The 23,058-nt window shown below is 44.4% G+C and overlaps 1 protein-coding gene across 1 annotated transcript; it reads right to left on the bottom strand.

The window, feature by feature from the left end:
* Window positions 1-6,860: 6,860 nt before the first annotated feature.
* On the bottom strand, window positions 6,861-20,262 carry LOC123183238 (disease resistance protein Pik-2). Its single transcript, XM_044596006.1, has 5 exons — window positions 19,161-20,262; window positions 16,959-17,489; window positions 16,110-16,781; window positions 13,701-14,336; window positions 6,861-9,150 (listed from the first exon to the last, which is right to left on the bottom strand). The coding sequence occupies exons 1-5, from the start codon at window positions 20,211-20,213 to the stop codon at window positions 7,021-7,023; spliced, it is 5,022 nt and encodes a 1,673-aa protein (XP_044451941.1). The 5' UTR covers window positions 20,214-20,262; the 3' UTR covers window positions 6,861-7,020.
* Window positions 20,263-23,058: the final 2,796 nt, after the last annotated feature.

Raw genomic sequence — 23,058 nt, 5'->3', positions numbered from 1 at the left:
CATACGTGGGAGCAATTTCGTCAGGCAATTCTGCTAGAGTTTGATGTTGATGTGTACAGGCAGAAGATGAAGGAACTAATGCTGCTGAAACAGGTGGATACTGTCGAAGAGTATAAGCAACAGTTTCTGCAACTGGTATACACAGTGAAGCTGTATGAACCCACCATCAGTGATACGTTTCTGGTCACGAGATTTGTGCTGGGTCTCAAGGAGGAGCTTCGATCTGCTGTGGAGTTGCAGATACCACGCACTGTACAATTGGCATCTCTCTATGCATAGTTCAAGAAGGATTGCTTCTTCAGCAGAAAACTCACAAAACCAGTGCTCCAAAAACTGCATACACCAAGTCTGACAGTCGTTCTGGGCTAGCAGCTGGAGAGTTGTGGAAGGCAAAACAACTGAAGGAATATTGTAGAGCAAATGGACTATGCTACAAGTGTGGAGAGAAATTTGTGCCAGGGCATGTGTGTAACCAGAATGCAGCAGGGGGTGCTCAGTTGAAAGCAGCTGAAGTCCTGACTACACAAGAAATTATTTCAGATACAGTGTTGGATGCATTAGTAGCAGGAGCACAAGCAGAATGTGCTACTATTTCAGTCAATGCTTTGTCTGGGGCACAAAACCCTAAAACCATCCAGTTGAGAGCTCTAGTGCAGAACAAGGTGGTGTTGATATTAGTGGACTCTGGTAGCACACATACTTTTGTGGACAAGGCTTTTCTGGAAAAAATCTCAGTTACTGCTGAACCTCTGGTGACTCCTTTACAAGTGAAAGTGGCAAATGGCAGTGTGATCTCTTGCACTGAGAAAGTATCTCAACTGACCTGGTGGATGCAAGGGCACAGTTTCAGTAATTCTATGCAGGTTCTTCCCCTGGGAGGCCATGACATTATTTTGGGAATGGATTGGCTCGAACAATGGGGTGTAATGCAGTGTCACTAGGCTGACAAGTGGATACAATTTCAGTATCAGGGCAAGGAAGTCAGATTACAAGGTGTGCTGCCTGTTCAACAAGAAAATATTGAAGAGATATCTGCTGATCAGTTACTGAAATGGGAGAAAGGGAATGAAGTGTGGGCTACTGCTCTGTTAAATCGCATAGTAGTGGATCCTGTTACAAAAATTCCTCAAGAAGTGAAACAAGTATTGGACAGAAACAAGCAGGTGTTCCAGGAACCTACAACCCTGCCCCCACATAGGGCTTTTGATCATAAAATAAATCTAGTACCAGATGCTGCTCCTGTAAACTGTAGACCATACAGATACTCTCCTTTACAAAAAGATGAGATTGAGAAACAGGTGAGGGAGATGTTGGATACTGGTCTAATTACACCCAGCATCAGTCCTTTTGCTGCACCAGTGTTGTTGGTCAAAAAGAAAGATGGGACATGGAGGCTCTGTGTGGATTACAGAAAACTGAATGCAATTACTGTAAAAAACAAGTTTCCAATGCCAGTAATAGATGAGATTTTGGATGAGTTAGGAGGAGCAAAGTGGTTCTCTAAATTGGATCTCAGAGCTGGTTATCACCAGATAAGGATGAAAGAAGAAGATGAGTATAAAACAACATTCAAAACTCATCATGGGCGGTTCCAATTCAGAGTTATGCCATTTGGATTAGCCACTGCTCCAGGAACTTTTCAGTGTGTTATGAACTTTGCTTTTGCAGGGGCCAACAGAAAATATGTACTGGTCTTTATGGATGACATACTGGTGTTCAGTGGCACTTTAGAGGAGCACATTGAACATCTGCAGTCAGTATTTGATATACTGAAGGAAAATCAGCTGTTTGTGAAGGAGAGTAAATGTGCCTTTGCTCAACAGTCCCTGGAATATTTGGGACACATCATTTCTGACAAAGGTGTGTCAACTGATCCTACTAAGACTGAAGCCATGTTACAGTGGCCAGTACCAACATCTGTCACTGAATTGAGGGGTTTCCTAGGCCTTACTGGATATTACAGAAAATTTGTGAGGAACTATGGGTTGCTGGCAAAACCTTTGACTGCCCTCCTAAAGAAGCAAGCATTTGTGTGGTCTGAGGCAGCACAGCAAGCTTTTGAATTGCTAAAGCAGGCCATGGTCAGTACACCTGTGTTAGCTTTGCCAAATTTTGACAAGACTTTCATTGTGGAAACTGGTGCATGTAACACTGGGGTAGGAGCTGTCCTGTCCTGGTTTTCAACTACAGGAAGGTCTTCTGAAAGAGGACAGCAAGATTTGGATTGGAGCGAATGAGGGCCTGAAAACAAAACTGATTCAGGCATTTCACTCCACTCCGGTGGGAGGCCACTCAGGCATTCTACCAACATACCACAGAGTTAAACAACTGTTTAGTTGGAGAGGGATGAGAACATATGTGGAAAATTTCGTCAAGCAATGTGGTGTATGTCAGCAAGCAAAACATGAGTTGTGCAAATCACCAGGACTGTTACAACCACTACCCATTCCTGACAGTCCTTGGCAGGCCATCAGTATGGATTTCATCGAAGGATTGCCAAAGTCAGAAGGATATTCAGCAATTCTGGTAGTAGTAGATCGTTTCACAAAGGTCAGCCACTTCCTACCATTGAAACATCCTTTCACAGCAGCCTCTGTTGCAAATATATTTCTCAACAACATTGTGAAACTGCATGGACTACCCCTGGCAATTGTTTCAGACAGAGATAAGATTTTCACTAGCTCCTTTTGGAAAGAATTGTTCAGGATATGGGGCACTGAATTGCAAATGAGCACAGCTTACCACCCCCAGACTGATGGCCAAACAGAACGGGTCAATCAGTGTTTGGAAATGTACCTGAGGTGTGCTGTACACGAATTTCCAATCAAATGGGTATCCTGGCTGCCCCAAGCAGAGTTTTGGTATAACTCCACCTATCATTCATCACTGGGATGTACTCCATACAAGGCTCTTTATGGTTATGCACCCAATATGGGCCAGCTTCTGGGACACACACCTTCGAGTCACCCGGATGTTAGTGAATGGTTGTCCACACACACTCACCATACAACAGCTCTGAAAGATCACTTAGCACGGGCCCAGTGCAAGTATAAACACTTTGCTGACAGAAAACGATCTGACAGAGTGTTTACACAAGGAGAAATGGTGTATTTGCGACTGCAACCTTATGCTCAGTCCACAGTGGTCAATCGTCCTTGCAGGAAATTAGCTCTGCAGTATTTTGGACCTTACAAGATATTAGACAAGGTGGGCAATGCTGCATACAGGCTGGAGCTGCCCAGAGGAAGCCAGGTACACCCGGTTTTCCATGTATCTCAGCTCAAGAGTCATGTGCCAGACCACACTCCGGTGTTCACCACTCTGCCAGTTCCGATCGATCTATCTGTCCCTGGGGTTGTACCTGAAGAAATCCTGGATCGGCGTCTGGTCAAGAAAGGGAACGCATCCCACCTTCAAATCTTGGTCAAGTGGTCGAAAATGCCCGCGGCCTCAGCTACTTGGGAGGATTACGAGGTAATCAAAGAGCGTTTTCCGGCAGCACCAGCGTGGGGACATGCTGGATCTTCAGGGGCGGGCACTGTAAGTGCAGAGGAGACCACAACACACGCGATCAAGGCGACCAAGGCGCGAGAAGTTTGAATAGGTGTTGGGCCGTTCGGTAGGTGTTGGGTGTGGGTCGTTGGGCCGGAGTTGGGTTGTAACTCGCGGTATATAAGCGAGAGAGTGTAACGCTGTGAGGTATGAAATTTGAAATTGAGCTCATTCTATCCTCTCATTCTGGCTTATCCCCCTCCACACGCTATCTCCTCGCTCGCTCCCCTTATCTCCGATTCCTCTCCGTCTCTTACCTCTGCTCCGGCTAGCCGCCGATCAACCCCTGAACTCCGTAGGGTGTGACAGAAGGGAGTGCATGTCCTCTTGCAATAGTATATTGTCACCTCAAGATCAAACTTCTATTTGGCCTGCTGATGAAAGAGTTTGATTCTCTGTCAGGAAGTGAAGATCGAGTATAATATGCTTATAGAGTCGCCCCTTTCTTGCCCTCTTCCATCCGTTGTGAGAGTATAATCATTCCAAGTAAGATTGGAAAATGAAATGAATCTGTGGTAATATTGGAGCAGTAGTTTTACCTTGCATTTCCTATATAAACCTTTATGCTGCAAAGAATGCAACTCTCATTCTAGAAAAAAGTACTATGGTCTTGAGATCCGAATCTTCTCCTCCACTTCACATCTTGTCCTGATCCAGCCATCGTGTATGTGTTTCTGCAGTTACTGTTTCGGCGAGGTGGCATCATCATCCACAGGAGCTTCAGAGCCCATAGCCGGCTCTGTCGTCAGCAGCAAGCCACCATGATCAGACTTGTCATTTGATCCCGCGGCCTGGCTGGCGCTATCAATTCGAACCCGGACGTCGATTCGATGGAGTTGCTTGGGTGAACTTTCAGATCCCGCCCGGAACTTTGTTTGACTTGCTTTTCCCATGGCTATTCAACAGCAACAGAAATGTGAGCCAACCATAGTTCTCGAGCAAGCCTGATGGCATCATGAACATACCAAGTAAAACTCTATATTCATCATCAGATGGTGCCGTGGTTACCATGTAGATACACATGTCGTTGTCTCCAAGACGGCGAGACTAAAGAAACGGCAAATGCATATTGCGAAACATTTGTTAGCCAGTAATTTCAAGTGCAAACCTTGGGCTTGGGTGCCATACGCAGCCCGAGATTAGCTGATCAGGGTTTGGTGTCTCATCATTAATATCCAATATTACAAAACAATAGTGTTACAGAGTCCTCTTGTTGCAGATATAATACTAGGAGATAAATGGAAATTCAGAATACCTGGATATCATCTGGCCGCTCTCCCCTCTGTATCATTTCCATGACCTGTCAAGTGTTAAGTCCAATATGACAGTTTAGAGACAACTTCTGGTTCAATATCAAAACATTCAGACTGAACTAAGTTGCTCATATCCTAGCATGAGTTCATGACAGAAAAAAAAGGATGCTCAAGATAGAGAACCTCCATATATGATTTTGGGTGCCGGGGCACCACAGGGGTTACAGTTTCAGGGTCAGGACTTCCTACAAAAGTAAAGTAGGAATGTCAAAAGGAAAAAGGAATGTTTTGATGAAGCCATTTAGAGGAGCGCTGAACCGAAGATACAACTGACAGCGGAAGTTGATATGGAATCACCATTTACTTATACAGAACAACAAACCGAAAAACAATCAATAACCTTAACAGAATCCACGTTGACATCAAATTATAACTAAAGTCGGAGGCCTTAGAGTAGGGCTGGACCAAAAGCTCATAACTCGTGAGCTTAATGAGCGCTCGATAGTTCGGCTCGTTAAACTCGTAGCTCGCTTCTTAATGAACAGAGCGAATCATTGATTTCAGCTTGTTAAGCTTAACGAGCTTAACGAGCGAGCTAATGAGTTTCACGAGTAGCTCGTTAAGCTCGTTAGTAACAACACAACACATATTCTTATTTTTACGTGACAAACTTTTGTAGAACCTTAGCCCATCTATTCAATCTAATCGACATATGAGGCAACAAACTACTGCATTTCTTTTTGTACTCATCATATTTCATCTTGAAAACCACACCTACACATTTATCATGTATATCGTAACACATTATAATCTGTTAACGAGCGCTCACGAGCTTAACGAGCTTCAAACGAGCCGAGCCGAGCAGGGTTTTCTGCTCGTTAATCTTAGAGTCACGAGTAAACTGACTTATTGTATACATTGAGATTCACATGTGTTTGAACCTGTAGAGTTTGAAGGTGGGCTCTGCAAATTACAAAAATGACATTAATGAAAAGAGGACCCAAAGGGAGTCACATTGCTGTTATCACGTTCCTTTGGAGCGTCTGGTCTGCCAGGAACAGCATCGACGGTCATGAGCAGTGAGTCGGTAAACTGGGTAGTGTGTCGATGATCCATGCACTGCATACCCTGGAGTCATTCATGGAGCATTTGTTCAAGCGATGCGGGGCTGGACTGGGAGGAATTGTTGCTGATGCCCAGTGCTACGTGATGCTATCCAAAGCAATGCCTGCCTGTGATCTAGCAAGGCACGGCGCCATTTTCGGTGACGCAAAGTGTCTGCTGCTAACCAACTTTATCAGCCATTTGTTTTCTCCCTTGCCCAGTGGCATGATATGTGTAGAACAGTTTGTTGCGCATTCGGAATGTTGGGCGATGTCTCCAGTTCACATCACCTGTCAGTCGGAACAAGGAGGACATGGGGCTTCACCGTGGAAGTAGGGAACTGTTTCTGTTTTCAACATAAAAAGGTCCAGTGGTCCTGATGTTGAGCTGCTTTGATCAAGCCCGGCTTTGGCTGTTGTTACGCTGACCTGCTGGTTTTGTTTTTGGAAGCTCAAATATAGATCTCATCAGATATCTATGTCAGGCACGCTGAAGTTGTTGGGAACTGCCAACACAGGGCAGCTCCCTTGACCTGTGCCCTCTAGTAGTACTGATTCAAGTTGTATTCGTTGATAGAGTTCCTTGGACTGCGTAATATGTCTGCTAATTCGCTGCATTCTGTTATTGAGACGATTATGCTTGTGTATTTGCACTTGTTAGTGAATCAATAGTACAGTACAGGGGTATCTATCTACACATTTTTTTGCTTATGGACCATTAGTGTAATAAGCAATACTAATAAGCCCCAAACATGTGATAAATCAATCAGGTTAATCTACGAGCAACCTAGAAATGCCAATGCCATGATAAAATTGCTCCAGGATCTCCCTACCATCACATAAACACAAGCAAGCAAGTTCACTGAAGCAAGAAGAGAGTCGCTATAATAATAGAACTTCACTATATAATAGATAATAATAGAACTTCACTATATATGTTACAGAACGACAATGAAATAAATACATCACAAGGGCAGTTTCTTTGTCAGAAGTTTGCATGCAGAGTGCACCGTCGATGCGCAATGCAGAACTGTATTCCTTTCTACAGGACTTGTTACAACTTACAAGTACAGAAATAACAAATGAATAGAGAGAGAGAGAGAGAGAGCCTATCAGGACGAGCGTCGCTGCACTAGCTTCAGGACGGGTTTTCTTTTATGCACGGAAAGTTGCTGTTGCAACTCTTGCTTGAGTTCGTCACCATACGAACCCTTCAGCCACACTTCTTTGAGATCACTCATATGCTCTAGCCCAGAAATCCGCAAAGACGCCCCATCAGAGCAGTGAATCTTTAGCACCTCAGCTTCCCGAAACACCCTCTCTACAAAAGTTACGTGTAACTTGGAGGTGCAATCGATCTCTAGGACCCGTAATCTCGAAAAGATAACATTACCCAGGGTGCCAAAATTGAGTTCGCCATCTTGAATTGGCTTGACACAAAGGCCACGTAAGCAATATCTATCTGGTAATCCACCAAGGAAGTGCATGTCCTCTGGCACTAGTATGGTCAACTCAAGATGTAACTTCTCGAGATTATTAAGCTGTTTGATCCAAATTGGCAGTTTGTTTACATGCCCGTACAGCTTGAGGCTCTTTAGGGTCTTGGGTGGCTGGGAAATCATGTCACCGAAACAAGCAAGTAACCCCTCATCCTTATCCTTATCCTTATCGAGTCGCAATGACAAGGACTCCAGATGCTTGTGGCCGGAGATGAAATTACACAATTCTTGTATGTTTTGCCTGTTTATGCCAGACACGCTGAGCTTGCGTAGTTGTGTAAGGTTCTTAAGCTCCTTTAGGATTGCCTTTCCATTTGGAATATTGACATTGACAACACCAATAGTATGCAAGGCCGTCATGCTCCCAATCCCTACAGGAAACTCAACACCATCATTATCAAGTCGGCGTCTGCGCAACTTGGATAACCAGCTAGACACCAAACTACATGGCCGGCAGCTCCATGACAACCGTGTTGATGTCTGAACATCTGTTGTTTCCGGTAGTGCTGTGACCATGTCATCACTGCCCTCAGGTGATATTGATGTCTGAACCTCTGTTCTCGTTTCTGGTAGTGTTGATGTCTGAATCTCCTCCGTAGTTTTCGGTAGAGTTGTGACCACGTCATCACTGGCCTCTGGTGGTGTTGATGTCTGAACCTCCTCTGTTGTTTCCGGTAGTGTTGTGACCATGTCATCACTGCTCTCCAATGGTCTTGATGTCTGGTCTACTGTTGTTGTTGGTATACTTGCAAGAGCGTCATCGCCTTCATCAGATGATATGATGGTGCCAGCACGAATGTATTGCAACTTCTGTAGCTTGATGACACACAACGGTAGCATGGCAATTGAGGTGTCTCTGACATCCAACGTTTGCAGCTGCCTCAGGCCACCGAATGATTCTGGTAGATGGCTTATCCCTTTGCATCCTCGCAGAGAGAGAAACTTAAGACGAGGTAGCACCTTCACGATCTGCTCAAGGTCGGCATCTAGTATACCTGATGTATCCGCCATATCTAACACCCGAAGTAGACTCATGTCAGAGGAGAGGAAGAATGACATCCACTTTCCAAACACAGTCAAGGACCGTAGACGTGAGAAGTCCATGGTCTTAAACACTGTGATGTCCCTGTCCCAGTCCTCCCTTATGGTGAGGTGTTGACCTGCATGTTGCGAGTTCGGGCTGCAATTCCCCTCTAGTGCAAAGACGAGGTTGTCTTCCATTCGCCGTGAAATGATGTATTCATGAAAGAAACCATTGACTTGGTATAGGCACTTCATTGTCTTCTGACATCGTTGGATTATGCTCAAACTAACGAGTTCCATGAACAATCTCTCCCCATTCTCCTCTGCAGTAGCATTATACGTGTCCCTGCAATAACCCTCAGCAATCCACCGCCTCAACAAATGCCTCTGCCTTAGCTTCTGCTCTGGAGGGAAGATTGAGAGATAGAAAATACATGGCTTGAGGGAATCTGAGCAACCATCAAAGTAGGACTGCATCCAAGAGAATAGATCCCTTAAACTGTGAAATTCTTGATCGGTCTCCAACTTGTGCATAAAGTCATCATTTATCTCCTTCAACAAATCTGTGGCCGATACAGACCAGCGCCTTCCAGCGGCATTCTCTTTGGTGAAGAGGTGGCCTATAGTAGCAATAACTTTAGGAATCCCACCACATCTGCCTACGGTAACTTTGGAGAGCTCCATCTCGTCAGGAGTCAATTCTATCCCATCCTTTGTGATCTATAATCCAGAAATACATTAGCTTCTAAAATAATGTAAAATCTCTATTTGGCAAATAGTAGTTACCATAAGTTATTCAGTATCAACATAAAAAATACAGATTTTGCCTACCAAATAAGTAATAAATTTGAAATTAAACTTTGAAAAATAAAATCAAATATTGTAATTGTTTTCCATTCCTGACATGACCGAACCTAGTTTTCCTCAATATAAATAAAATAAAATTCCAGATTCACTATCAAATAGGCAACACTAATGTTGTGCACTATGGTTTTAAGTGGTGTTATATGCCGGTTGGGACTTGAGTCTATTGGCATATTAGCTAGTAGTGTTAAGACAACTGGACTTGTTGGAGCATCAGCTGGTCAGGGTTCTAGATTCACAAGTGGTTTGATTCAATGGAATTGGTAGAATATTTGGAGGATTTGGATTTTTATGATTTTTTTCCTACATAGGCCATTTGATTCACAGGAATGGAATCCTTAGGAAAAAAAACCCTAAGATTGATTTGACAGTGCGCTCCTTTGATTCAAAGGATTTTATAGGAATGTTGGAGAATTAGAATCCTTAAGATTTCTTCCGATGTTGGGTTGTTTGATTCATATGATTGAATCCTATAGGAATTTTTCTAAAGGATTCCCGTCTGCTACATTTCATAGGATAGTATCCACTCAAACCTCTTTAAAATCATCCTTTGGTTTTCCTATGATGCAATCAAATAAACCAAAATCATGTAGGATTGAGATGAGCATGACATGCCGATCCTATTTTTTTCTTTCTATTCCCGCGGATTTTGAATGATGTGAATCAAAGAGCCCTTTTTTTGGAGGACAATTCCCGTCCACCCCAACATCTTTGACATTTCCTTTGTTTTTTCCATGGTATCAAACAATCCCTGATCCAAATTCGTGTGTTTCTCTAATAATATAGGATTCATGTGTACATGTCCCCTGGAGTGACGAGACAACGCAACGGACAGCAATAACCACCACGAGGGTGGGGTCCGCGTAGGCGTTGGCGAGCTCGTGCCAAGGCACGGAGCCGGTTTAGATATTGGACTCCTACACGGTGCTGCAATGCTGGTGTGATTCAACCTGGTGTATTCCCCCGTAGATCCATGTAGTAGTTTTAGTTATTGGTGTTGGGTTTAAAGATATGATCTTCAGGGTTGTCTGATTATTTCTGGTTTAGGCTTGGGTGGTAAATTTGGACGCACACAAGAGCATGTCAATGGGGCCAATAAGTTCTTCTCTTTTATGTGCATTTATGCTTTGGTGGTAATATGTATTATGTTGGTAAGAATTGTGAAATGGATGCAAACATGTATGAGACGACATTTGTGAAGGTGCATGCATGTTTTGACTGAAAACTGTAGGGGAAGCTCCGACAGAAAATATATTAGTCAATACATACAAATGTACAAGGGAGAAAATAGGGTACATAAGGGAGTAAATTTTTGGAGCTACATGTATCTATCCATTATTTATTATTTCTAAAATCTTTTAGGCCATGATTGCAGTTCTGAAATCCGATCCTTGTGGAATGGTCGTGAAATGCATGTTTTTTTTATAAAAAAGGAGGATATTCATGTGCATAGTAGAAACTGAAATAATGGAATGTGCATTTCTATATTTGTGAAATATATATTAAACATGACTGAAAATGCAATTCTGGATTTGTGGATATGTGAAACCTGTGTGGAACAAGGCCGAGATGTTTCTAAGATTTGTCAGACACACAACTGAAATAAAATATGACTCAATTAGATTAAAAATGTTTCTTATCCTCTAGAATTGATATGTTTCTGAAATACACTGATATGGAAAGTTGGGAATGGTGATTCAAGTTGTGTTATCACTGAAATGTTGATTTAAAATTTCACTGGAACATATGTACTTGCATGAAATATCAATGAAAATGTTTATGAAATATTGAAATATTGTTAGAAACAGACTAGAAGTAGAGGAGCAGAGGGGAGCTAGGGCTGAACACAGGATGGTTTTGATGTCTTGAAGATGTGTCTAGTATTACTGCCAATTGTACGTGGTAGGTTTGTACTATGGGTGCTTGAACGAGTCTCTGATGCCAATTGTTAGCCCAAACTATTGTGGTAGGTGTGTACTATGGGTGCTAGGGTTTCTACCTTGTGAGTGGTAGGGGTCCTGATTTGGAGTGTTATGCGTGTTCTGTGAGTGCCATGGGTCCTGCACTATGAGTGGTAGGGGTGCCCTGTTTGTGGTAGAGGTCATATTCTACTAGAGAGTCTTTTTTGATTAGTCCCTGGGACTAGAAAAAGTCCTAGGACTTCTGAACCAAACACCCCCTAAGACTTTTGCTTCTTGTTCACACACTAGTGCAGTACTAGTTTGTAATGCACGTAATGTGCAGTCCATAGTCGGTTCATTTGCTGTATAGAAGGATTTGTAATCTCTCTTTTGTAATCAAGAGTCCCTGTAAAAAAAGTCCCTCCCGTTTGGTTCCTAGGGACTTTTTCTAGTCTCTGGGACTAAAAAGTCCCTGAACCAAACACCCCCTTAGTCACACTGTCCACTCCTATCCTACCCTAACATGCATTTAATGCATGTTATCTTATCCTGCCACATGCAGGAATAAGCCTTTTTTTTACTTTTGTGGTTGCTTGAAGATGCGGTTGAAACCCAACATCCTCAACTGCGCAGCTGGCCTCCACAGTGCCGTCCACAGTCCACTGCATGGAGCACAGCCTCCTCCGCCCTGCCAGCTTCCTCCACCTCACAGAAGTGTTTGGAATTGTGCATGCGTCGTAATTATTTTTGGTTTTTCACTAGTATGTTTATGTAAGGGACTCTCATCTCATTATTTGGACTATTGTGCTCTGTGGAATGCAGTGTGGCCTACTGGTCCGCTACGCACTACCAGAATAACTGTGTACGCCGACGGCTTGATCTATGCCGACGGCCCCCGTCGGCATAGATGCAGATATCCCGACGGCCTAGGTCAAGCAGTAGGTGTAGACAAGCCGTCGGCATATATCCATCTATGCCGACGGGGGCCGTCCGCATCAAACCTGGCCAAACGGGCCGGCACGGCCCGGCCTAAGTTAAACGGGCCAGGCACGGCACGGCCCGACCAGGCACGCTTAGTACACGGGCCGGGCCGGGCCGGCACACGTGCTGACCTCCGCGGCCCAAGCACGGCCCCTCAGTAAACATGCCGGCACGCTGGCCCGGTAAGCACGCCAGCACGAGAGGCAGATTGAGGCGTTTCACATCAAAAAAGAAGTAACAAATCGATGCATGCTACGTACGTGATCTCTTGCTTTGAAAAAAAAAAAATCTTACACGTCGTGCGCTCGTGCAGGAGGCACATCAAGGCACGTCTCTCTCGTTCGCTCGTGCCAGGAGGCACGTCGCTATCATCTCGCTCTCGTACGAACGTCGCTCTCATGGGCCACACCTCCTGGTCCCTCCCGCAACGTTCCTCCGAGCAAAACGCTCCTACCCATGCCAGCTAGTCCCCACATAACAGATGGTTAGGCGTGCCGGGTCGGGCTGGCACGCGTGCCTGCCTAGCCAGCCCAGGCACGGCCCTAGCCGGGCCACGTGCCGGGCACGGCCCATTAAGTCACGTGCCGGGTCAGCCCGTGACGGGCCAGGCACGCGGGCTATCGTGCCGGCACGCCTAGGCCGGCCCATTTGGCCAGGTTTGGTCGGCATAGCTCCGCTGTCGGCATCGATGGATATATGCCCATGGTGGCCGTCGGCATAGGAAGGGCCGTCGGCATACCTGTGAGCTCGGCTACCCGGGCGGTGATGGCTGTTTGACGGCGTGAGGCCTATGTCGATGGGGCTAACGGGGCCGTCGACATAGCTATACAGGTCCACTACAACATCATTCCTTCGCTAGGTCAACAAGATTTTCTTCTTTTCATGGCAAAATTTAGCATTCTCCCTCTTATCTTCTCTTTTTCATGTGAGATAAAAAGATAAGAGTTAATCGACCACCAATTGATAAGATCAATGGCTCAATTCTATTATATACTCTTATCTCTCATGTAAAAAGAGTAGGTACGATGGACCATGTTAAATTAAATCATTTTCGTTGTTGATCTTTTAAATATACACAATAATCTCAAAAGCATGAGTGTTTTTTCAATGATGTCGCCCACTTATTTGCATGGGAAAACTTTGTTTTTGCCACTCTAGCTTTTGCCCATTTTGCTTATGCCACTCTAGAATTAGACATATCACTATTGCCACTCTTAGCTTCTGGCAATACATTACAAATGCCATTTCGTGGCAAAAGCAATAATTTTTCATTTCACTTTTGCCACTTCAGATTTTGACAATGTATCATAATTGCCACTCTAAAATTATTGTTTTTGCCATGGAATGGCAATTGTGATGTATTGTCAAAAACTAAGAGTGGCAAAAGTGAAATGTCAAATTCTAGAGTGGCAAAAGCAAAGTGGTCAAAAGCTAGAGTGGCAAAAACAAAGTTTATGGGATTTTAAATTTTGCATACCTTGATTCAACGAAGATTAATAAATAAATGGTTGAGAGCACACACACCTTTTTGAAGAGAATGAGCGCCATGTCAGCTTCAAGACTTACATTGACCACTCGACGATCTTCCTTATCTACACAATGTGTAGCGACGCTTGCTTCATTTGTAATTACAATGATACATGCATTCGTAGGATTGGGTAAGAAGGAGGCTTTTATCAAGTCCCAATCCTCCGTGGACCGTAATCCATCGATAACAATGAGACTTCTGTACTCACACAGAATTCTACAACACTCTTGAACTGGATCTTGCCCTTCCATGATACCAATTGCTGCCTTTTCCTTAGCTTGAAGATTATCTGAGTGAAAATCCAGGAGCAAATGGCAAGAGAAATCTATCAAATTAAATGGATGACGCACGTCTACCCAGCTGCACATGGTAAATTCCGTTTGGGGACTAGTGAGGTTGTGTCCGCTGCCAAACTTGAAATATTGATCCAGTCCAAGCAACAGGTGGCAGTACAGACTTCTGACCACGGCTGATTTCCCCACACCAGAAATTCCCCACAATGAGGACACACTAGGACCTGAGGAATCTAAACTGCTGCGAAGCAGATCAGCTGATAGATTCTGATGCCCAAGAAGTGCAAATGTGTTGACCAAGGCACGTGCCTCTGCTCTCCTGTTGGAGAATATACAACCCTGCAAGTTACATGCAGAACTGTTAAATTAGCACAAGCCATGCCCGCCGGTTGTGGTTTAGGAAGGAATGGGAAGGAAGTAGCACAGTGTCATTACGATTACATGCATGCAAGTATTAAATAAGTTGCAAGTACGAGAAAGACCGGATCGAAAACCTTGATCCAGTTTATAAGAAAAACCGGATCCAAAAAACATACAGCCCGAGGGGCAAAAGAACAGGTAAACACAAAACACCCCATACATAGATACAACACAACGCAAACGCCAACTACCAGAAGAGATAGGTGGTTGGGAGAAGCAGCTCAGATTATGCCGAACCATTTACGAGGTAGCACTAGCAAGACAACAAGGCGGCAAGCTCAGAGGTCGCCGCAAGAGCACATGAGCAACAGCAACATCAAAACCACAGACCTAAGATAACGCAGGGTTCCACCACCAGGGAGCAGCACCATTGCCAACCCCTAGCCATCGCACACCCAACATTAGGGTGGGTGCCCGTGGAGAGGTGAGGATGGAGGGGGAGATGCCGGCTCAGCGAGCATGCACCGAGAGAGTGTTAAATTCACCACCGGAAGGGATATCTCAACCAAGCTCACAGAGAGGCCTCGAAAGAAAATATCTCAACCAAGGCAGATGGCGCATGGCGGAGGGTAGATGGAGGACACACACGACCACCTGTTGATGAAAACAAAGGAAGCAAGGGCCGGACATAGTGTTGCAAGAAGCTCTCATGGCGAGAAGAGGAGATTGCGGGCTTGCCGAGAAGGACACATCAACACGAAGGGAGCAGGAGGCAGAACGATGGGAGGCAGAGCAGAGGAGCCGGCAGGGATTCAGTCTCCAGGCCAACCGTATGTGAGATGGAGGCAAGACAACGCCACCAAGGTGGATGCGGCGCCCGTAGACATCGACGTTGTCTGCTGGCGACCGCCGACAAGGATTTCTCCGGCCTCCACACCTACCGAATGACCCACCGACCAGCAGGCAGAGAAGCAGCAGGAGCAAAACGATGAATGCGCAGCCGACGGATCAGGAGAGCTCCTCCGCCCTTGGACCTGCTCGCTGTCAATGCTCCGCCCGTGGACATTGCTGAGCTCTAGGTCTGCTAGCACCCCACCCGGCAGCCTCTCGGAGGGGGGGGGGGGAGGAGGGAGCAAGCTTGAGCCGTCCCGCACGGCCAGGGAAGGGAGCGAGCCCAGCGAGGCGAGGAAGGGTCGTGGGACACACTCGGGAGCCGACCGGAGGTTGGTGATGAGCGGGAGAGGCGCGCCGCTCGGGGCCGCGGCGGGAGCGGATCTGGATCTGGCTGGGGAGGAATGAAAGAGATCGAGGAGAGGCGTGGGCATGGGCCGCGCGTCTCCTCGCCGCTGCCGTCAGCCGTCGGGCTTTGTCCTTAGCCTTCCTCCGGCGACGGCGAGTGAGGGATGGGCAGCACAGGGGCTCGCTTGGAGTGGCGGCGTGTGTTCTGTTTCGTTCTTTCCTGGAGTGTGAGTAGCGACGTTGCCCCCGATCTGTAGGAATGTTAGGCAAACATTATGGGAAAAATAATCCATTGTTCTGATTTCTAGTTTGAATAAGTGATCATCAAGCATATATACAATCTAAATGAGTAGGTTTAGAAAGTTTAGGCACTAAATTCGGAGAGTAAAGTCCCAGACTCCATTTGCACCATAAAATGGAAGTTCTTCTAAATATATAGATATGTCAAGGAAATTAATCCATAGATTATTGGCACAGTAGAGAATTAGCTCTATTTATAGGAAATTAACACACCTTTATCGGGGGACCAATGGCCATACCAGCTTCTAGACAATTTATCTTGATCACTCGATCTTCCTTATCTACGCAATGTGTGGCAACACTTGCAGCATTTGCAATGACAATAATATGGCTGGTAATTGGGTCAGGTAATACGGCAGCTTTTATCAAATCCCAATCATCGGTGGACCGTAGACCATCAATAACGACGACACATTCGTCTTCACGCAGAATCTTAGAACACTGTTGAATTGGGTCTTCGCCTTCCATTATACCAACTGCAGCAATTTTCTTGGCTCGAAGATCATCTGAACGAAAATCCAGTAACAAGCGCCAACAGAAGTCTTTTAAATTGAAAGGATGGGGCACATCAACCCAGCTAAACATTGTAATTTTCTCTTCCCAGCTAACTGGCCTCTCTTGATGATATTCCCACTCCCAAGAAGCATCAGACCTAAGCATTACCTTATAGTACAAGATTCTAACAAGAGTTGATAACCCAGCACCAGCAGGTCCCCACAACGAGATCACACCAGGATTGTGTAAAAGAAACCGAAGGTCCCTCGCTTCTTCCCAATACATGTGTCCAAATTTTGTGAACCATTCACGTGTCTCCCCCAATCTGATGGAGAAAAGGCGACCCCTGTGAGTAGCCTCCTTCCATCTAATTCCATAGTTTTGGCAATCCTACAAGTAAAGATACATAATAATTCAAACGATAGGTGCAAGAGTTCGACATGCTGCTGGGAAGACCCTCCGGTGGTCCGATCGACCTCCATCAATATGATTTTTGCCCATCAATGAGATGGTCAATGACAAAGAGAACTGGGCTCAATTTAGGTTGAGATTTGGAAGCATGCGTACCTTTATCAAGGGGCGAAGCATAGTATGGGCTTTCAAATCTTCGATGTTGAGAACCCCATCTTCCTCCTCTACGCAATGTCTGGCAACGCTTGATTCATTTGTAATGATAAGAATACATCCTTTAATAGGCTCGGACAAGAAAGCAGTTTTTATCAAGTCCCAGTCATGTGTGGACTGCAGATCATTAATAACAACGAGGCAATCGTCTTCATGCAGAAACTTGCAACACTCTTGAGTTAGGCCTGGCTCTTCCATCATACCAACCATTGCAATTTCTTCGGTTTGAAGATCTTCTGAGCGGAAACTTACAAGTAAGCGCCGAGAGAAGACCTCCAAATTGAAAGGAGCGGGCACGTCGACCCAGCTGTGTCGTTGAAATTCAACTCCATCGAATTGTTTACTCTTATACACTATGCTGGTGTACACTTTATTGATGAGTGATGATTTGGCATCGCTAATCCCCCATAGTGAAATCACACCACGACACCTTATTTGCCAAATAAGATCGTGCATACCACTGTGACGCCCTGCCTGCAAGTAAGGGCCATAACTGTTAAACTAGAAGGGCAGGACTTTAAGCTTCAAATTCCCATTAATCCAACTGCGCATTCAACTATAAGCTTCTACTTGAAGTGCTCTTTTTCCCCCTTTCACAAAGTACACGCTTTTCTTGGTTCAGGGTTGGGACTTTCTTGGTGTGTGGGTTGGTGGGTGAGGGGGGTTGGGGGGTGGGGGTTCTTACAGGATTATTACAGTTTTGTTAATAATGTAGTTAACATATTCTACCTATTATTACTAGGATTAACTTATCCTACCAAATTCTGAAACTATAGATACCCCGTATTGCAGCAGTTAGTCTTCATGCATTCTGTTTTACTACCAATTCAGTACCTGTCAGGTGCACCTGGTTGACTAGAATTAGTACGTGACCAAATTCAATTTGATTATATATCGAGTTCATTATTTAAACCTAGTCTACTTCTTGATTCTTTAGGAAAATTACATTGGATTTTATTTTAAAAACTGAATGGTGGTAACAAATCCTATTTCCTACTAGTGCAAGTGTTTTGATTGTTTTCTAGAAATTTTTTTAAGATGTCCCACATTTCACACAACACCATCAGATGATAAAAACGACAGCCAGATAAACATAAGATACATATAGATAATTATAAGTAAATCAAATTTGCAATAATCTACCAATATAGCCTATATTTCTTTTGGATTCAATATAGTACATTTAATATAATGGAAATCAACCACTTAAATCCAAATACAATGTGCTGTTAGTTCGTTGTGAGTACAAAGTCCAAGCCAATTAGAATGCATCATTTTTAAAGAATAAACCACATGTATTTGTTACATATCTATTTTAACCATTTCGACATCCAGATATTTAGAACTCTGGATGCTTTGGAAACGGATGGACAAAGAATAAACCATAGATATTAATAATCCATCCCTTTGGAAAGAAGATTTCCTACAATGAGCAGGTGAACTTCTCTAGTCTGACCATTCATATACATAACAAGATATTTAGGTTGATTCAATGGAAATGGTACCATATATTTGCCATCAAAAGTAGATTCATAGTATCACAATTATATATACTACCTTCTGTACCTTAATATAAGACGTTTTTGCAGTTAAAAAAATGTCTTATATTAAGGTACATAGAATATCTGTGCATGGAACAATGTGCCAAAACCTAAAACAACATGATTTGTATAAATGCTGCAAACAATATAGGAGTACTAGCTATTATGTCTACAGCCAACTAACAATGGTCAATTAAGTTACATCCATTGTTTGGTATTCCTTTTGAGAACCTAACTTTACAGCGTCCTTGATGGAGATACCGATTAAGAAATAGACCACAAACCTATGATTAGCCTAGTGCCCCATCTGTTCTAAGATATTTAGCACTTCACAAAGTATGGTATAAATTTTCTTTATCTTTGCCAACTATTTTATATAATTATTATTTATGTTTTACAGTTTTAGAAAGTAATATGTAATTGCTGTGATTGATTAGATGAAAACAGTGCCATCAGATTTATCACTTTTTGTAATAATTTGTTACATATTTGTATAGAAACTAAAGGTCAAATTACACAGTGGAGTCCTTGAAAAGTCAAAATCTTCAATTATTTGGAATGGAGTATAGTTTGGAAGTAGAAGACGATGTTCTGGGTTAATTACCTTCTTGGAGAAGGCACAAAGAGATCGATCGTCAGAGAATCTCCTGAGCTCTGAAACTTGGTACTCCCCACCCCCTGTGCACAAGAGTGCATTCCTTAATTGCTTTGTGGACACGATGATTCGGCTGCCATTCTCATTGTCCGGCAGGTACTCTCGGATGGCATCCCAGTCCGCCACACCAGATACTTCTTCTAGAATGATGAGATACTTGTGCACCTTCACTTGTTGCATGAGCTCAGCCTTCGTGAGATGATCTACATCTATGTTTTCTTGGTGAGATCTCACGTAGAACTGAGTCAGCAAACTCTTGAGGAACTCGTCAGGTTTAAAAGGATGCATCAACTTCACCCATGCACGTCTTCTGAATGCTCGGCAAATATCTGGGTCACTATACAGCATGCTGAAAATGGACGTTGTCCCAAGATCAGCTGCCGTACTTCCCCATACGGAGATCATTTGAAGGTCACTGCCTTCACCTAGGATCAACTTCTGTAGGTCGCTCATGCCGCGTCGCCTCCCAGCAGCCTCCCAGACCTCAGTTAGCATGTGGAATGCTGATGGGTTGGTGGTGGCCAGGGCAGCCAGCTGCTCGGTCGGTGTGGCGGTCTTGGCATGGGAGCCGGAGTCACTAATGAGGTTGTAGCGTGTGTTCCTCTGGCTTACCTCCTCAACCCTTGCCTTCAGCTGCTTTAACTCAGCGACTGCCCTGTCCAGCTCCCGAGTCCGAGGTGGTGCCATGCAGGATGGTACCAGGCGCCACAACCAGATCAAGGCCGAGTTGTTGTCCAGGTGGACAACAAACTCAACACAGTCTTCGACATCGAAGGCAAGGTCTCGGAGCTGCCTCACCCAGGTCTTCACCACTTCATTATTGGCGCGCTCCTTGTTGGCAACCTTGAGAAAGGACTGCATCATCTGGAACTCGCCTGTGATGTACCGCAGGTCTTGCTTCGCCGTCACCCTCAGCTTGTTCTCTTCATCGATCGCCAATTGGACTCTGCTCAGCGTCCCCTCCACCGCCGTCTTGGTCAACCCAAGCGCGAAGTCCGCCATTGTTTGTTCTCTCAAGGTCTCTGGAGTTTGTTCCCTTCTTGTGTACTAGTATGGGTACAAGGCAGCGCAGGTGACCCGCTAATCTGCAGATGGTTTATAAAGAGGGAGAGAAGATGGAAGAAAACCATATCCAGAGAAAGCATCTATTCGTTGAGCAAGCCGGATATTTTGGATAGTATCCGGTGCACTGCAAAGCTGATAAGCATCTGCATTAGATCACCTTTGCTTGATGCCTTACCTCTATGGTACAGATCTGCAATCATCAACTTTCGTGGCGGAGGAGGAACCATCACAAGAGAAAGAAAACTAGTGGGGTGGCTCACGCATTTTCGCGGTTAGATGTATTACACAATATTTATATTTTCAATACTTAATTTTGTTCATATTCGTTTTTCAATTGCTCTTTATAGATATTCAAAATTATGTGTGGTACAAACTTATACAGGATGCTCTTTTTGCTATAGCTACTTTTTTTTCTTTGAGTTTAATAGAAACTCACTACTGAAGGAAGTATAGCTCTTCTACCTTTTAATCCTTGTCCATGTCTCTTGTTCTCATGAGGTTATACAATTCTATTCTTCAATCCTGAGTTGCTAATGGCCATGTGGTACCATCAAGGCGCACAAGAGCTCTGAGAGGTTTGTCCAGTGTGTCATTAAAACTGATGATGTATTAAGGTCCAGAACATTTTCAGCTGCATAACTAACCAAAGAATAAAGGGGGGTGATTCTTTTCCATCTTTCGTGTTCAACACGACAGGAAACAAAGCTGCATCCACCTGAGGGAACTTCTTTCGTGGTGGCTAGCCTTCTTTCACCGAGGGAACCATGCATTTTCCATCAGGTCCACAAATTAAAGACAGAGGTGCCCGGTTCCATGCTTGCACCTGATATGATGGATGAGGAGCTAGCTATCCTCTTCCATCAGAGATGCTCTTTCCCTCCACTAATTAAAGACTAAAGACTAAAGACAGAGGTGGTTGCTTTCATGGAAAGTCTTCATCTCAGCTGCATCACTAATTAAAGACTAAGGGTGAGAGGTGGATGATAAATCTTGTCACCATCCTTGATTCTGTTCTCTTTCGTGTTCAATAGCTCCTCTCGGACGGAATAAAGGCCTTTTCCGTCAGGTCCACAATCTAAAGAGGGAGATGCCCCATTCCATGCTTGTAACGATCGGGGAGTCCTGCGCTCGCCGCAACCGCCCAGGCTGCCGGTAAGCACGTAAGGTTTCTATACTCGTATCTTCCTGATGCATTTTATGTCGATCTGTTTCAATAGAGTTTCTGTGTCATGACACAACAGTAGCTAGGCAGCAAGTATATTGGTTTGAGTGGCAAGCATCAGCACAAGTAACAAAACTACAAGAAGACAATATAGTTAACATGTATTGCAGGAAAAAAAATGATAATGGGGCTATGTATCATGAATGAGTAAGCTTATGATCTTTCAAAAAAATAAAGGCAAATATTAAGAGCTAAAAGTGACAATAGAGGATGCATAAAACTGATCGGTGCTCAGGAGTCAGACCTGAGATAAATAAGACAACGTAGAAAAGAGTAACACAAGTTTGATATTCAAAAAGGATAACCATTGCTCACTGGATTTGCTAAATGTGATATACAGAAGAAAAGAAGAATGGTCCAATAAAGCAATTCCACATGTACTATGTACAGTTCAGACATGAGCTTATGCATCTATATTTCAGCCGCGTGATCTATTCCCTTCTCAGAAACTCGATGCCTATGCACTGTAGATCTGTAGTGTGTCAAGCTATATGGATCAAAACATATTCATTCTGATAGTGAAATTTGTGTTTAATCTTTCGAATTTTGCCAAACATCCTTCATGCCAAACCGACCGGATTACTCATCATATGCCATTCCCTTTTTTTTTCTGATGCAAGATTTAAAATCATCAGTTTCCCAAGGTACCGGGAGCGGCGGACATTAGACAATTCCGTCCGATCATAGTCCTCAATGTGATTTTTCGGATCCTCGCTAAAGGGTACGCCACTAGGGCGGCCCTTATTGCTCCCCGGATTCATCACCCGAACCAGTCGGCCTTCACAAAAGGGAGATATATCTTAGATGGGATCCTTGCCCTCCATGAGATTATCCATGAGGTTAAGAGCAAACACCTCCGTGCGGTCTTTTTCAAGATCGATTTCCATAAAGCCTATGATACTGTTCACTGGTCCTTCCTTCGGGAAGTGTTGCTGAAACGTGGCTTTGACCCCCACTGGGTGGCCCGGGTGATGCAATTAGTTACGAGTGGCCGGACGGCTGTTAACATCAATGGGGAGGTTGGACCTTACTTCATGACTGGCCAAGGGGTCCGGCAGGGAGACCCGATCTCCCCATTCTTATTCAACCTTGTGGTTGATGCGCTCGCCTCGATTCTGGACTTGGCCAAGCGTGCAGGTCACATTAGAGGGGTTTGCCCTCATTTGGTGACTCCTGGGGGTTTGACCCATCTCCAATATGCGGATGAGACCATTATGATAGTTGAGGGATCAGATGAGGATCAAGGCAAGCCCCTTAGTGATGCACGACTCCTGGAAAAGGATCTCCGTCCAATAGTCGCCAAGCTCCAACCTAGAACGGAGCCTTGGCAAGGGGATGGCTTTCCAAAGCCGCTCGAGTGATTCTAATGAACTCCTCCCTTATTAGCCTACTGATGTATATCATGGGATTCTATAGCCTACATGAATCCCTTCATCAGGAAGTTACCAAACTACTCTCCCGCTTCTTTTGGGCGGGAGAGAACAATAAGCAGAAGTACCATATGGTCAAATGGTCTGAGATCTACAAACCTAAGGACCAGGGGGGCTTGGGAGTCATCTC

This window comes from Triticum aestivum, chromosome 1D (genome assembly GCF_018294505.1).
Source record: "Triticum aestivum cultivar Chinese Spring chromosome 1D, IWGSC CS RefSeq v2.1, whole genome shotgun sequence".
Taxonomy (NCBI): Eukaryota; Viridiplantae; Streptophyta; class Magnoliopsida; order Poales; family Poaceae; genus Triticum; species Triticum aestivum.
This window is presented reverse-complemented; position numbering and strand designations above follow the sequence as displayed.

Coding starts and splice junctions, on each gene's coding strand:
- LOC123183238 (XM_044596006.1), bottom strand. CDS start 20,213: ATGGCGGACTTCGCGCTTGGGTTGACCAAGACGGCGGTGGAGGGGACG. Junction 16,782..16,958: donor TGCTTCGCCCCTTGATAAAG/GTACGCATGCTT, acceptor CTTTACTTGTAG/GATTGCCAAAACTATGGAAT. Junction 9,151..13,700: donor CGCTCATTCTCTTCAAAAAG/GTGTGTGTGCTC, acceptor TCTGGATTATAG/ATCACAAAGGATGGGATAGA.